We start from the raw sequence: 14,276 nt of genomic DNA, 5'->3' as shown, positions 1-14,276 counted from the left end.
TCCTCTCCCAGGCTCACAGGTAGATTGGGACAGGAAGACAAAGGAGCCCAGGTACACTCGTAGTGTTCTCCATAGAATTAGGAGTGATGGCGTGACCCAAATCAAGACAGACCTCTGGCTGCGGCGGCTGTCCCCCTTCTGTTCCCTTGCTGGGTGCCGTTCTGCAGTCTGATGGCTGTCCCCGTCCATGTGAGACACTCCTGCACACCGCTGGCCCCACGGATGAAGCCACCACCGTGAGCCCTGAGTGGGGGTGAGTGTGGATGGCGAGGTCTGGTGGTCAGTCCAGAGAGGAGGGGGTGCTCACATGCAGAACCTGCTTCCTTCGCCGACCAGTCCTATGTAAGACATTTTCAAACAGGACAGAAGCAGCTTCTCTTGAATTTTATGAGCACGTCCCTCTCTATGAGTCAGAAAACCCCCGTTCCCGGTGTTGGACGTGAACGACCGTCCACGCAGAGGTTGGGACAGACTCTTGTTTCACAAACAAGCCCACACACGTAGCTTCCCACTGGCTGATTTCTTCCCCAAGCACAGGGACACTTGGAAATGTCCGTGCCTGCACAGTAGAAGCCGGGTGAGAGGCGAGGCCGCCTTCTTCGTCCCTTTCAAGCTGCTCTGAGCAGGGGTCGGGGCGGCCGGTCCACGGCCCTGTGGTCCAGGGGGCGACAGAATGGGCGCTCGGTTGCATGTCTTCCCCGAGCCCAGCGTAGGAGCGGCTACAGCCTCTAAGTCTGTTTCTGCTTGTTGGCTGATTTACAAAGAAAAAAGTATCTGGCTGCCAGTTCGCCTGATTTTGTTGGAAAGAAAAGTCGGCCCCCTTCAAGGGAGCTCTGATGACCCCTCGTTCCGGTGGGTTTGAGGACTGACATTCCCCTTTCTTCTCTCGTCCTGGGCTTAGTAACCCTCCCAGGACAGCTGAGCTGGGAAACGAAGAAGACCCTGGACTTGGGCAAGCCCAGCCTTTAGGGACAAAACCCAGTTACTGCATGAGGCCAGTACTGAAGAGGACACTGGACATGTGTCCCATTAGTCACACCAGTGGGGCATTTAGTCTGTGGTTTCCTTCTGTGAGACGCATATGTGGACCAGCCAGCCGCGTGGCTATGGAGGAACCGCCAGGCGCCCGTGGGCCTGCACCGTGCCGGGACAGCTGGGCACATCCGTCAGCCCCTCTGGCCGTTCTGAGCTGGCCTGTGCAGAGCAGAGAGCTGGACGTCACAGGCCGGTGACCATGGATGTTCATTATCCTGACGCTCCTCCTCCGGTCAGCAGGAGAATTCCTGTCACCAACACCACAGTGAGTGCGTTGGAAGGTTTTGGGGCTCCGAGTTTTCAGCAGGATTCTCAGACATCCCACTTGAAACACAAGCAGGGTGCGGAGCTGGTCCTGAGAGCCAGCCCTAGACTCTGGCCGTTGTCTGGGGACAGCAGCTGGAGCCCTGCTTCCTCTCCAGCCTCGTGTTGCCACAGTATTTAATCGTCTTTCCTTTTAAGCTGTCACCATCCAGGTCTATGTTGTGTGTTTCCTTTTTCTTTGAGGGTTATTTTAAAAATTAAATATATTGGAGAAATAGGACTTTATGATGTGTAAACGTATCTGTGAAATTGTTTTCAAAGGGCAAATTGTAAAATGAAAACCAGCGAATGATCTTCTGGTCCTGTGTATCCCTGGGATGCTGTCTGGTTCTGTTTCCGCGTCTGGAATGCAGAGGAAAGAACCCACTTTAAAAAAAAAAAATTTATTTATTTATTTGACAGAGATCACAAGTAGGCAGAGAGGCAGGCAGAGAGAGGAGGAAGCAGGCTCCCCGCTGAGCAGAGAGCCTGATGTGGGACTCGATCCCAGGACCCTGAGATGATGACCTGAGCCAAAGGCAGAGGCTCAACCCACTGAGCCATCCAGATGCCCCAAGAACTCACTTTTTAAAGCTATGTTGTGGTAGTGTTGCTTAAACCAAGAAAGTGTTCTGCGGCTCTTTAACCACAAGGTATCATTTCAATACCTTGAAGCATTCGCAGTGAAAGCTAATAATTATGTAAAGCAATAATTAAATTGGCGATTCCAGAGGAGACCAGAGATGCCCCTTTGCCACCCGAATCATTTTGCATGTTGAAAACGTCCCCCCGGACATTAGAAAATGGGAGGACCCGAGGGAAGGACCCGGCACCGGGTGCACATCTAGAGTCCGACTTGGACCGCCCCGCCCGAGGCACTCCAGCCAGGGTAGCTGAGGAGCCTGTGAATTTTAGTGGGATTTTCAGAAACGGCTTGGACTGCCCCAAGAAAGGCAACTGTGGAGATCCATGATCTTATTCTTGTAACACGAGAGTAAATACATTGTTGGTGATTTTAATCCGGAAGTTTTGAACTTAGGTACAGTTTTAGAACTTCTTTGGGTATAAAAATGTTGGCAGATGAGACTCCGCATCCCTAACCGGCAATGTGGTGTGACTCAGAATGTGGAAGAGCCAAGCGACCAGAGTGCCTCGTGCGGGCTGTCCGCCCCGCTCACCCGCAGGAGTGCGTCCCGCCCCGTTTTGTGTTTGGTCGGACGGTGACCGGCGCACGCTGCGGTCCAGGTATCTGTCCCACACACAGAGACCAGGGCCAGTTCCCCGCCGGTGCGCGCCGAGCGCCTGCCCGGAGACACAGCCAAGAGCCTGGGGGAGAGCTCAGCTTGCACACAGCTTGTGGGGCAGATCCAGTTCCTGGCTGAGAGGAAGAAGCGCCTCTGACGGTCTCTCCAGCAAGAAAGAACCTGAAGCCACAGACCGGTGGGTGGATGTGACAGCGGCGGAGAAAACGGCCCCTTCTCGCGCTACAGACCTCTTCAGGCAGGTGCTTTTTAGTAAGTGGTTCTTGCTCTAGCCAGAGAAAGGGGAAGAAAATGCCTCGCTGCTCGGAGGGGTGCCGCGTCGATCCTGTGTCTTTCCCTGTCGTGAGCCTTCCGTGCGAGCGTCTGCTGTGTTGTGCACAGGCTCTCACGCTGAGCACTGACGGGGGAGCACATGCATGGATTTGACTGGATTTCTTCTAAAATCCACGTTCCCAGAGTGTTCCCTGAAAATGTTATTTCCGTTAAAACAGAAATAACCCCCGCAGAGTCTGTGGCTCTGCACCCTTCACAGGGCATTTCCACCTGCCGCTGTTATTTTCTCGGGGCGGCCACTGCAGTACGTGAGCTCACGCGCGTCTGCAGAAGAACGTCCACTGCGGACGGCAGGGCCAGACACGCGCAGCAGGGCCGCTCCCCCACGAGGGACGCCCTCTATCCACAAAGGAGGACCTCACTGGTCAGCGGCCGGAAAGTGGTCCCTCGCTGACACACGCAGATGGCAGCGTAGCAGCGTCTTCCGCAGGGAGCTGTGTTCCAGGAGGCGCTCTGATGCCCGTGCATAACCCGCGTGTACTCCTGTGTGTGCAGCTGGCATGTGCATCCAGACCGTGTGTCCAGCGGTGCGTGCACCCCACGTGGGCACCGATGGCTCCATATGCTCTGTGTCCAGTGAGGCCAGCACAGCACCCAGTGGATTTCAGAGTCTGCTGTGTAGCGTGGCACAGTGCCTCCCTTCAGGCCTCAGAGTCCGTGTCCGTGGGGGGCATGAGTGCCATGCCACGTCATGGCCACGTGAACGGCACGTGAGTCTGTACACGTAGAACCTCTGTATGACTCGTGGGAGAACTCAGGCGTCGGCTCACGTCAGTGTTACTGCAGCGACATCATGTGTGCTTGGGCATGTGTGTTCTATGACAATGGGCTGTGAATGCAGAAATGTTGTAGCAAGTCCTGGTGTCGGCAGAGGAGCGGCTCTCTCCTGAGGCTTCGCTCCCTTTGCTCTCTGGGTGTTTCTCAGTCGACCGTCTCTGGAGCTGGAGGTTGCCTCCATCCGAGGGACCCAGGGAAGGATCTTCGCCGTTGTGCTTGCAGAAGGCTTCAGGGAGAGGCCGCGGGGCTGAAGCCTTGGAGATGCGGGGGCCGCTTCTCCATAAACCCCCGGGAAGGGAGGTCGTCCAGATGCCTTACCCCTTCCTTCCCTGCGTTTCTTTCCCCTTGGTGTGGTTGTGAGCGTGGCCAGGGGTGGCAAAGTGCAGGTGTGTTCCCTGAGACTTCGAGGACATACGTCTCAGGTGTCACAGAGCGTGACCACCTGAGGGTTGTCTAGCGTTTATCCAGGTGGGACACCCATGACAGGTAAGCGGCAGGTGTGCGTGCTATCCCGGTGAAGCCCCTGGCCGTCAGGAGCATTCCCATGGCCGGGCTGGTGTGCACCTCTGTCCTCCGTGTGTTAACTTGGGCCGTCCTGCAGTAGCTGTGATTACAGGGTGAGCCACACACAGCTGCGTGTTACCCTCCTGCCGTATTCCTGAGCACGAAGACTCTGTGCGCCCAGAGAGTTGCTGGGATGTTCCCGCTTCCGCGACACCAGAGCTTCCATCGCGGCCTTGAACCCTGAGGCTGACGGGAGGGCCAGGCTCCCCCCACCCTGGCTCAGCTTCCCGGGTCTGATCATAAAACACAGCTTTTTGAAATCTCTGGGAATTCTGCTCATAGGGTCACGTTTTCACTCTCACCTGGTTTAATCTACTGGGACTTTTAATTTCCTAGGAAGGTGTTAATGGAGAGAAAGACAGGCTGGGGTGGTTAAGAACCAAGGGGACACAGACCCAGCCAGCAGCGACAGATGGCCTGGACCCAGCAAGTCAGGAGCCGTCTTAGGGTTGAGGATGGTGTCGGTCTGGGTGTGCGGAGGCAGGACTGCCAGGAAGTGGCCTTCCCCGAGGCCAGATGCGCAGGGTTGGAGGCCAGAGTGAGCTTGACACCTGGGTCTGCCCCTCCGTTGGGCCTGGGGCCGCCCCGCCCCGTTCTCTTCGCCCGTAAGCAGGCAGGATGGTCTGGCCTCCCTCCCGGGGCTGCTGGGAGCAGCCTTGGCACGTGAAGTATTACGGCCGCGTCCGGCGTGGGACCGCGCCGCATGCACGGTAAATCAGAAGGCGATACCCCTCGTGGGAAGGGGCATGCCTGGGCAGCTGCTCCGGTGTCGTTCGTGTTCTAAACGTCGCTGCTTCTCTAGAGGGAACTTGCCGCAGTATTGCCGATTACATACCAGTGGAATAAGATGCGCGATTGTGTGTCACCAAACACCTCCCGCAGCTAGGACAGGGCGGTGGACGGGCGCGCTCTGCGTCCCCCAGGGGTCACACACGCACACATGGGAGGCCCCGCGAGCTCTGCCGGGGAGAGAGCAGGACGAGACGAACGTGCTTGTTGGGGAGCTGCCGTTCTCTGGGTACAGACGTGTTTGTGCGGCTCCTGTTGCAGTGCGTGTGGAAGCGCCGAAGGCTCTCTGGTGGTGGCTGCCCGAGAGGCGGGGGCACGGGCTGAGCTGAGCATACACAGGCGCTCTTGCTGGGACTCCCGGAGCCTCACGCATCCACGGGGACGCCGTCCTTGTGTTTCACACACAGCGTTGGCTCTGAAGTTTCCCCAAAAGGAGAGTGTGCTGTGGGGAGAGGGGACGGGAGGTGTCTGCGTCGGGACACGGGCTGTGCTGTTGGTCTGGGTCCCTCCGAGCCCCCCGGGGGCGCAGACGACCAGGTTCACATACCCGTGCCTCGGTTCCTGGTCTGTACGGTGGAGGGTGGGGCAGGCGGGCATGCGCTGTGCTGAGCCCGTGTGCGTGGGGCGTGGAGCGCTGGCCACGGAGAGGCGGGGGCCGCGTGGAGCTCGGGCGGGAGGGCCTGGGCTGCTTGCGGAGCAGGAACGCTGCCACCTGGGACTGGGGGACCTTGTCGGCGGGGTGACCTGCAAGCCCAGGACCGTGTCCCAGGGACTCGCGTGCTTCTCTTCCAACTGTTTAAGTGTCCTTCGTCCGCAGAGGAGAGAGTCTGGGCTCGGAGTTTTCTGTGACCCGCGAGGGACTCTGTTAGATGAGTGCAAAGCAGCAGGTCGGAGTAATGCGACGGAGTCCTTGTTTCTGTGGTGTCGGTTTGTAAACACGACTGACGACCCTCTCAGCAAATGCAGTCCAGAGCTGGGCCGCTGGAGTCTCGCTTCCTGCTTGCTGTTCTGGAACGTAGGGAAGCAGGTGCCGTCACCACGAGGACAGGACGTGCATCCGTGACTCTCATGGGCGCCTGTCGCTCCCAGCGCTTGTGGGTGGCTGGTTTTGGTCGCCGCCGACCCAGTGCTCCCGGCCACTCCTGCATTCTGCCTCTGTGCCTTCTGCAACTGCGTGCGCACACCTTTGAGCCCTGTTGTGTGGTGTGTCCGTGTCCAGGGCTGTCATAACTGCCTTGTGCTGGGGGCGTGGGAATGGGGACACTGTGTCTTGGGTCTTGGGGCATCTGCCGGGCGGGGGCTCCCAGAGGCTCTGGCAGAGCATCTGCACCAGGTCCTCCCACTGCTGGTGCCCGTCGGTGGCTCCGTGGCTGGAGACGCAGCGCCCTGTGGCCACCGTGTCACATACCATCCGTGTCTCCTGCCCCCTAAGGTCGTCGGGTTGTGCCTACTCTAGCCTGTATGACCTCGTCTCAACCAACGGCCTCTGCAAAGGCCCTTTCATACTAATAAGGTCATAGTCGGTGTCCCGGGACCAGGACCGGCCACAGGTTTTGGGGACACAACGCACAGCGGGTACTGAGCCTTTCGGTTCCTGACTGTCATGTCGCGTTCTGCCGAGGACAGAGCACGGGGTCAGGAGTCCTGGCAGCACAGGGCTCCCGTGGGGCTCCTCCTCTCGCTTTACAGAGCAGTTGAGGCTCCAGTGTCCGGGGCTCTTTTCTAGGTCGCTGCCCAGGGACCTTCTAGCTTAGGCAGAGTTTTCTTCTGCGTCTGCTTAGTTCCTTGTTCTTGATGCTTAGCGGATATAACAGTTCAGTTTCCAGACTCTCCTACGCTTCCTTTTTATTATTACTATTTTTTTTTGAGAAATTATTGACTCACGGCATAGGCTTCTTTTTTAAACACACCAGTTTCTTGATTCAAATAAGACTTCCTTCTGCACAGTTTAACTTTTATGTTTCCTTATTTATGTTTTTAGGTTCGTTACAAATCTCGATACTGTTTTAAGTCAAATAGCAAACTTCTGTTTGTCCTCCAGCTTTTAGATCCTAAAGCGATGTCGCGCGAGTGCATCGTTACAGCGACAGGCTGGTGTTCACCCAAACCGTGCTCTCACTTAGCTCAGCTCACAGGCAAGGGTCTTTAGCTACTACAGGGATAAAATCCCTGACCTTGGAAATCTTTCACGACTCTGTAGTTGACAGACTGCCTCTCCGGCGGAAAGGGTGCAGCAGTGGACAGAGGGAGACCCACTTGCCCTCAGGAGGCTGCGACTGACGGCCCCGGCACGTGCCGTGAGGTGGGAGTTGGGGTGTCTGCTTCATGGAGTCCTTGCGCATCTGAGCGGCCCCGGAGGGCGCTGAGGGGAACCCACGGGTTTGCTGCCGCTGCTCGAACCCTGTGGGGACAGGGGCAGGAGCAGGTGTGGAAGGCCCAGGCAGGAGAGGTCTGGGTCCCGGAGGAATGGGAGGGGCTGGCGCGGAGTGAGCGGACATGTGGGGCCCGTGGGCCACGGAGGAGACAGAGGCAGCGACACTGCTTCTTCCCCGGGGCCTCCGCCGCCCTACAGAACGCCTCTCAGCCAGAACCTTCCCCAAGAACTTGTTGTCCGGCATGTAGTGGGACTCTCATTCCAGATTCTGGCCCACGGCGTACATCCGACTCACGGCAGGAGCAGCGGGAGTCTCCACCGACTCTGCTCCCTGCTGCCGACTCTTCTCCGAGACCCGTTCTCCCGCTAGCCACTTCCCACCCTAGAAAATCTGGCCCGGACAGAGCGGGGAGGAGTCAGGCGGTGTTCCTTTCTGACCGCAGGTCTTCACACCACTAAGGTGTTTTAAACTGCTCTGGAAACCCAGAGGTAGGGATAGTGACATCCTGTGGACGTGGCAGAAGCCTTCCCCGGCGAGCTAGACCGTGGGGCAGCAGGACATTCAGTCTGCACTCAGGAGTCCGTGGGACCCCATCGTGGCTGGCAGCCTCGCCGCGTGTCCTTGTGTGGCCTGTTTGCTTCCGCGTGTTCAGACAGAACTGCTCTTCTAGGCCCACGGACGACAGCAACCAGCCCCCGGGCCGGGGCGTCCTCTCCATGCACGGCCTGACCTATGGCGTCATCCGCGTGGACTCGGAGGAGAAGCTGTCTGTGCTCACCGTGCAGGACGTCGGCCTCGTGATGCCTGGTGGTGAGTGTGGGCTGGGCTGCAGACAGCCTGAGGTGCTGAGGTGGGAGCCCCGGCTGTGGCCGCTGGCTTGTCTGTGGGCCCCAGCCTTCCTACCCGGCGTCCCCGGGCCGTCCACCGTGAATGCGGACGCGACGCTTCCAGCTGAGTTGCTAAGGCCTGTGGTAAAGCGGCCTCAGGGAGCCTGGGGGGCTTCTCTGCCCCCGCCACGCTGGGAACTCATTGTCTTCCTCCCTCAGGGTACCATGGGTCCCGCCGCCCCCCACAGCCCTCCCCACATGCTGGGCCAGGCCGGCACCCAGCCTAGCAACAGACCGTGTGAGAGCCCTGTTGGGGGCCCCTGGGGGAGCAGCCATGCTCGCTCGTAGCGGAAGAGCCTGTTTCTAAAAGTCGTGGACCTGTGCCACAGACGTACCTGCGAGTGGTCAGGGCGGCGCCAGCTGTCGCTGGACACACACCCCACCTCCCGGAACGCTGGCTCCGGGCCCGGATGGACTCGAGCTCTGTGCTGGGAGCTGGGGTGTGTGCGGTACAGAAGCGCCATGGGCAGCCGGGGACCCGGGGCGTCGGCCACACATCCTCCGCGTCTGCGAGCGGAAGTCACTCCCCTTAACTGTGATTCACCTGTTCAGTTAGTCACTAATGTCACAGCAACAGGACTGGACATTCTTCTATTACGGGAAAATTCAGGACGTGCTGCAGGGACCATGCGTGCCCGGCCCCCTTGGATACACACCCGTGTTCCAGACGCTGTCTCTGCGCCCCCCATTCCTCAGTCCCTGTTTCTGTCTCTCTGTCCCCCTCACCTCCGTCCCTATCTGTCTGTCTCCCTCGGCTTCTGTCCCGGCCTGTCCGTCTGTCTCCCTTGCTCTCTGTCCCTCGCTCTAACATGATCCGTGCGTCCGGTCTTGCTTTCAGCCATTATGTGTGCTGTGAAGCCGGACGGAATCCCTCAGCTCTGCAGAACGGATGAGATCGGGGAGCTCTGCGTGTGCGCCATCGCGACAGGCACGTCCTACTACGGCCTCTCGGGCATGACCAAGAACACCTTCGAGGTAGGTTCGCGGGGCTCCTTCCGGGGTCCTGCAGGTGCGCAGACGCGAACGAGCTGGCAGTGTCTTGATGGAACGTGTTCATTGTAACTAAAATGGTCTCACTTTTTGCTGCCAGTTATATAATTTTCAGTAAATTTGACTTCTCAGCATTTCTCACTCTGTAGCCAATGTTGGGAAAGGATCTTTGCAAAGGGTCTTCTGTATATATCGCTGTTCCCAGGTTTGCCCGTTTACTAAGTGCTGCCAAGACACCACAGGTCGGGGGCCGGGCACACCCGTCCTGGTCTCACTGGGGCCCCCACGGCCTCCCTGCCATGGCCAGGTGTGAACACACACACGTGGCAGGAGCCAGTGTGTGCGTGTGCACGATGTCCGCCAGCGTGTGTGGCTCATGGTTCGATTCCACACAGGCCTCGCTCGCCCGCGGGTCATGGTCCATTCGCGCCCATCCGCCATGTTCCCGGAGCTGACCTCACCTGCGCAGGTGGTACCTTACCCTTGGAGGGGCGCACGCAGAGGACCTCATGCATGGGAGACGGGGGTGTCTGGAGACCCGTCTCTTCCATTCAGAACACACCGTAACGTGCTGCCTGGTGCACACGTCTTGGTGCAATGTGGACTCGAGTTTCCAAAATGTCCCTAGAACCCCCTCCCCGGCTCTGCGACATCCCCACAGGCTCTGAGGACCGGGTGTGGACTTGGCGCCCCAAGATTGGTTTCCTTTCTCATGTCGTCCTGATAAGGAAACACTGATGAACATGGGTCATTTGACAACCTGTAAAACGCGTTTTCAGTTTTCCGTTTATCAGTTCGATGCTGTGGATTTAAAACAGAAGAACCGATTAGTGTTCATTAGACAATCGTCACGTAGCACTTTTTGGGTTCGGAAGCCCTAGAAGGAAGCCAGTGGGCGGCCTGCCTGCGGGCAGAGGGGGACAGTAGGGGCGGGGGGCGGGGGCACTGCTTTCTGCAAGGCATCACCGCCAGACTATGGCTGGTCGGCCTGGCTCCAGGGAGAGGGGGACGGTGGGCGCCGCCCCCCCCCCCACGCTCACAGCTCATGTGTCCGCAGGTGTTTCCCGTGACGAGCTCGGGGGCCCCTGTCGGCGAGTACCCCTTTGTCAGGACGGGCCTACTGGGCTTCGTCGGCCCCGGGGGGCTCGTCTTCGTGGTGGGCAAGATGGACGGACTCATGGTGGTCAGCGGGCGCAGACACAATGCGGACGACATCGTGGCCACAGCGCTGGCCGTGGAGCCCATGAAATTCGTCTACAGGGGAAGGTGGGTGTGCCCTCCGGGAACTCAGCACTCAGTGATTTGCACACAGTGCTTTTTATATAAAAATGCAAAAATTCCTTAAGCCGATGGGATGCGGTGACCCCTGACATGCCAAGTAGTTCCGAGAGTCTAGTTTCATAGGAGTATCCTGAGCCCCAGACCTGAGCTTTCATCACCTCCCTCCTTTGTGAAGAAAAACATTTATTTTTTTTAAATTTTTTTTTTAAAGATTTTATTTATTTACTTGAGAGAGAGACAGTGAGAGAGAGCATGAGTGAGGAGAAGATCAGAGGGAGAAGCAGACTCCCCATGGAGCAGAGAGCCCGATGCGGGACTCGATCCTGGGACTCCGGGATCATGACCTGAGCCAAAGGCAGTCGTCCAACCCACTGAGCCACCCAGGCGCCCCAGTAAAAACATTTATTTAAAAAGCCTATTTTTTAAAGTAAATACACAAAGAAAAGAACCAAATATTCGTCTGGGTGCAGATCACCTAGAAAGACAGAAAGATAACCGTCGAGCCGCAGCCTGTACAGGGAGACGGAGTCCCCGACGCGCCCCTTCCCTGCCGGCTTGCACGCTACGTGTTAAGTTCAGGATGTCAGCTCCTGCGTGTTTGGCTAATTTGAAGGAAATCTTGAACTGCTTTCGAGTCTTATTTCCGCTTGTCAGGCCGTCGGGAGTAGAGGTGGTAGACACTGGGGTGCTGGGGCCCGTGCTCCTTGTCACGGTGCAGGCTCCAGGGTGCGGGGGCTGCTTTGGGGTCAGACCCCACAAGGCTGCGTCGGCCGAGTGAGACAGGCACGTGGGCAGAAACCCGCCCGTCCCTAATGGAACGTTCCCGCTGACGTGCGGAATGCGACCTCACAGGAGCAAACCCATGTGAGGCTTGCGGGGCTTCCCCCATCTTGGGGCCCGGCAGGCAGGTCCTGCAGGGTGGGTGCCCGCCCTGCCCCTGCCACAGCGGCCGCGGCGGGAACTGCGGGCCGCTCTCCGCACGGTTCCCGCTCTGGAGCCGAGGCTGCCTGCCCCTGACCACAGAAGCACCTTGGCCGGCGCGTGTCCCGCGTGTGCCCACCGCGCTCTGCCCTCTCTGTGCCCTCAGGATTGCTGTGTTCTCGGTGACTGTCCTGCATGACGAGAGGATCGTGATCGTGGCCGAGCAGAGGCCGGACTCCACGGAGGAGGACAGCTTCCAGTGGATGAGCAGGGTTCTCCAGGTAGCTCTTCCCACGGCCGGCCCGCCCGCCTCCCTCCCCCCGTCCGTCAGGCTGTGGCCGCCCCCGGCAACGGTGCCCTGTGCTCCCTGAGCCTCCTCCGCCACATCAGAAAGGACATCGACCGGGAAATGTAACTGCCTGCTTGGAAAGTAACTGAGCAGACGGAGGGTTGGGATCCGGGGTCTGCAAACCTGGCCGCCTCCGTTCACTTGGGGGCGTCACAAGCAACCGGGTTTCTTCTCATCTTGAGGTTGTATTTCCTTGCTCAGGTTCCTTTCTCGGGGCGCGCGGTGTTCCACAAATCCCACGTACGGTTAGCCGACGTGCAGGGTTTCGAGAGACAGCCCTTCTCTTGGCGTCGACGCCGCACGCACACGGGGCAGACGGCACTCACTCTGCATGTTTGCTTCAAGTCCGTCTGCAGTACCTGTGCTCACGTGGTTCCCTCTCTCGTGACTTTCCAGGCAATTGACAGCATCCATCAAGTTGGGGTTTACTGCCTTGCCTTGGTTCCAGCGAACACCCTCCCCAAAACCCCACTCGGCGGGATCCACCTGTCAGAAACGAAGCAGCTCTTCCTGGAGGGCTCACTTCACCCCTGCAATGTCCTGATGTGCCCCCATACCTGTGTCACAAACTTGCCTAAACCTCGACAGAAGCAACCAGGTAGAGCTCACGGGCTGGAGGGTGGTGCGGAGCCCGAGCGGCTCTCAGGAAGCAGGTGCCATGGGGTCCCTTTCCTGGTCTGCGCGCGCCCAGGGCGTGACCCTGCCCGGCCCAGGGTGCGAAGGGCCCTGCTGGGATGGCACGGTGTGCAGGGGGGCGGGCTGGTGGGGGCCTTTGGGAAGGAGCCCCCGCTTTCCTGGAGGAAGTGCCGACCGTTGGTCTGGCCGGGGAGCCCGGCAGCCTGCCTTGCCTGTGCGCACGTTACAGTTACACGGGTCCCCCGCTGCTGATTCAAGGGTCAGAGCCACAGAGGTGTGGGAAGCTGCTTGGAGCGTGCTATTGTGTCAAGGTTGTGAGAGTAACTGTGTGCCCACACCTTGTGGTTTGGGGATCTCGTCTGACTTTGTCTTCCTAACAACTGATTGATCATGCTCCTCGCGGTCACACACGGTTATCAGTGAGAGGGACCCGATCGCAAGCCTGTGGAAGGTGGAGCCGCAGCTCTAACGCCTGCACACGGACGGGGCTCCCAGGGCCTCTGGGGGGTCACACGGGGGTGGCTGGGCACGGGTGGTGGCTGTGTTCTGGAACAACAGCGGGAGCTTCCGGTGTGGCGGCCATCATTTCCACGTGTCGCACACATGAACTCCTTCTCATGGAGCCCATGCAGCAGGCACTCTCCTGTCTCCACTCCACAAACGACAGAGTCAGGGAGGGACCCGGCAGCGGTGTTCAGCCATGTCCCGCGTGGCCACGGGGCTGAGTTCGTGGCGTCGGCAGAGGCGGCTTGGTCGCCGTGGGGTGCAGCCCACTTGGTGGGAACACAGGGACTGAGGCCCGCACCCTGACGTGGGGCTGGAGGAGGGAGCGGGTGGGCCTGTGTGGTTGAAGTGAGGGTGCTGGTGCCGTGGGGCGGGGACACCTCCCATGAGGGTGCTGGTGCCGTGGGGGGGACACCTCCCATGTAGAGCCGAGGTCGCCTTCGTCCCTTGCTGCCGTCTCTGTGATGCGGACACGGTCACGCGGCGGCTGGAAAGGGCAGCGTTTTCTCTCCTGGGAAGCGTGGATTCTCCAGAAACACGTACAGTCGCTGTCTGCTTTCGGGGCAGACGGCTCTGCGGTTTCCATCTGATTGCCATGCTGTCCCCAGGTCCCTTCCATTCTGGGTTCCCTGAACTAAATACCCTCCTCACTTCTCTTTCCTCTCAGTCATTGCTTTATAGCTTTCCTGCAGGAATCCGTAAAGTCGTAGCTGACGAAGTATCCATTTCTTTAAATTCAGTGGGCACACGGCTTCACGTGGAGAGTCCCCACAACACACAGTATTGCCTTTCCATGGGTGTATCGAAGGGATGAAGAGCCACATCTTTTGTCACCTGTTGTGTCAGAGCACAAGCAGCTGGGGGAGGGAGAGAGCAGAGGCTCTGTCTGGGAGGGGGTGTCTGTGAGTGGACTGGACGGTGGTGGCGGGGCCCCTGGAGGTGTCCTTGTGCACCCTCGGAGCTAGTGGGGGACCCTTGTGGTGTCCTTGTGCACACTTGGAGCAGAGCTGACTGCCCTAGCCCAGTCCCCTGCTCACTTCGATTCATCATCACACACCGCAGCCCCAGGGCCCGGCCACCAGTGGTCCCAGGAGCGGAAAAGCTCATGTGACTCCCACGGGTCATCGTTTGTGAACTCAGGACAGATGTTTACAGGGGCGATGGTTGGCAAATGCATGGTAGTTTCTGGAGCTGCTGGGTCCCTGCCAGATGTCAGGGCTGAGGGAAGAGACCCCGGCGCTCTGCCCAGAGAGCAGTGTCGGAGCACAGA

At 58.9% G+C, this 14,276-nt stretch overlaps 1 protein-coding gene across 4 annotated transcripts in view; it reads left to right on the top strand.

Annotated features, from left to right (window-relative positions):
* Nucleotides 1-14,276, top strand: part of DIP2C (disco interacting protein 2 homolog C) — a 346,775-nt gene that overhangs the window by 255,926 nt on the left and 76,573 nt on the right. For all 4 annotated transcript variants that reach the window (XM_059183672.1, XM_059183673.1, XM_059183671.1 and 1 more), the window contains 5 exons: nt 8,109-8,248; nt 9,164-9,300; nt 10,373-10,581; nt 11,684-11,798; nt 12,263-12,464. In XM_059183672.1, the coding sequence (XP_059039655.1) occupies nt 8,109-8,248; nt 9,164-9,300; nt 10,373-10,581; nt 11,684-11,798; nt 12,263-12,464 (803 nt within the window). The remainder of the gene's footprint in view (nt 1-8,108; nt 8,249-9,163; nt 9,301-10,372; nt 10,582-11,683; nt 11,799-12,262; nt 12,465-14,276) is intronic.

Source organism: Mustela lutreola, chromosome 8 (genome assembly GCF_030435805.1).
Source record: "Mustela lutreola isolate mMusLut2 chromosome 8, mMusLut2.pri, whole genome shotgun sequence".
Lineage (NCBI taxonomy): Eukaryota > Metazoa > Chordata > Mammalia > Carnivora > Mustelidae > Mustela > Mustela lutreola.
This window is presented reverse-complemented; position numbering and strand designations above follow the sequence as displayed.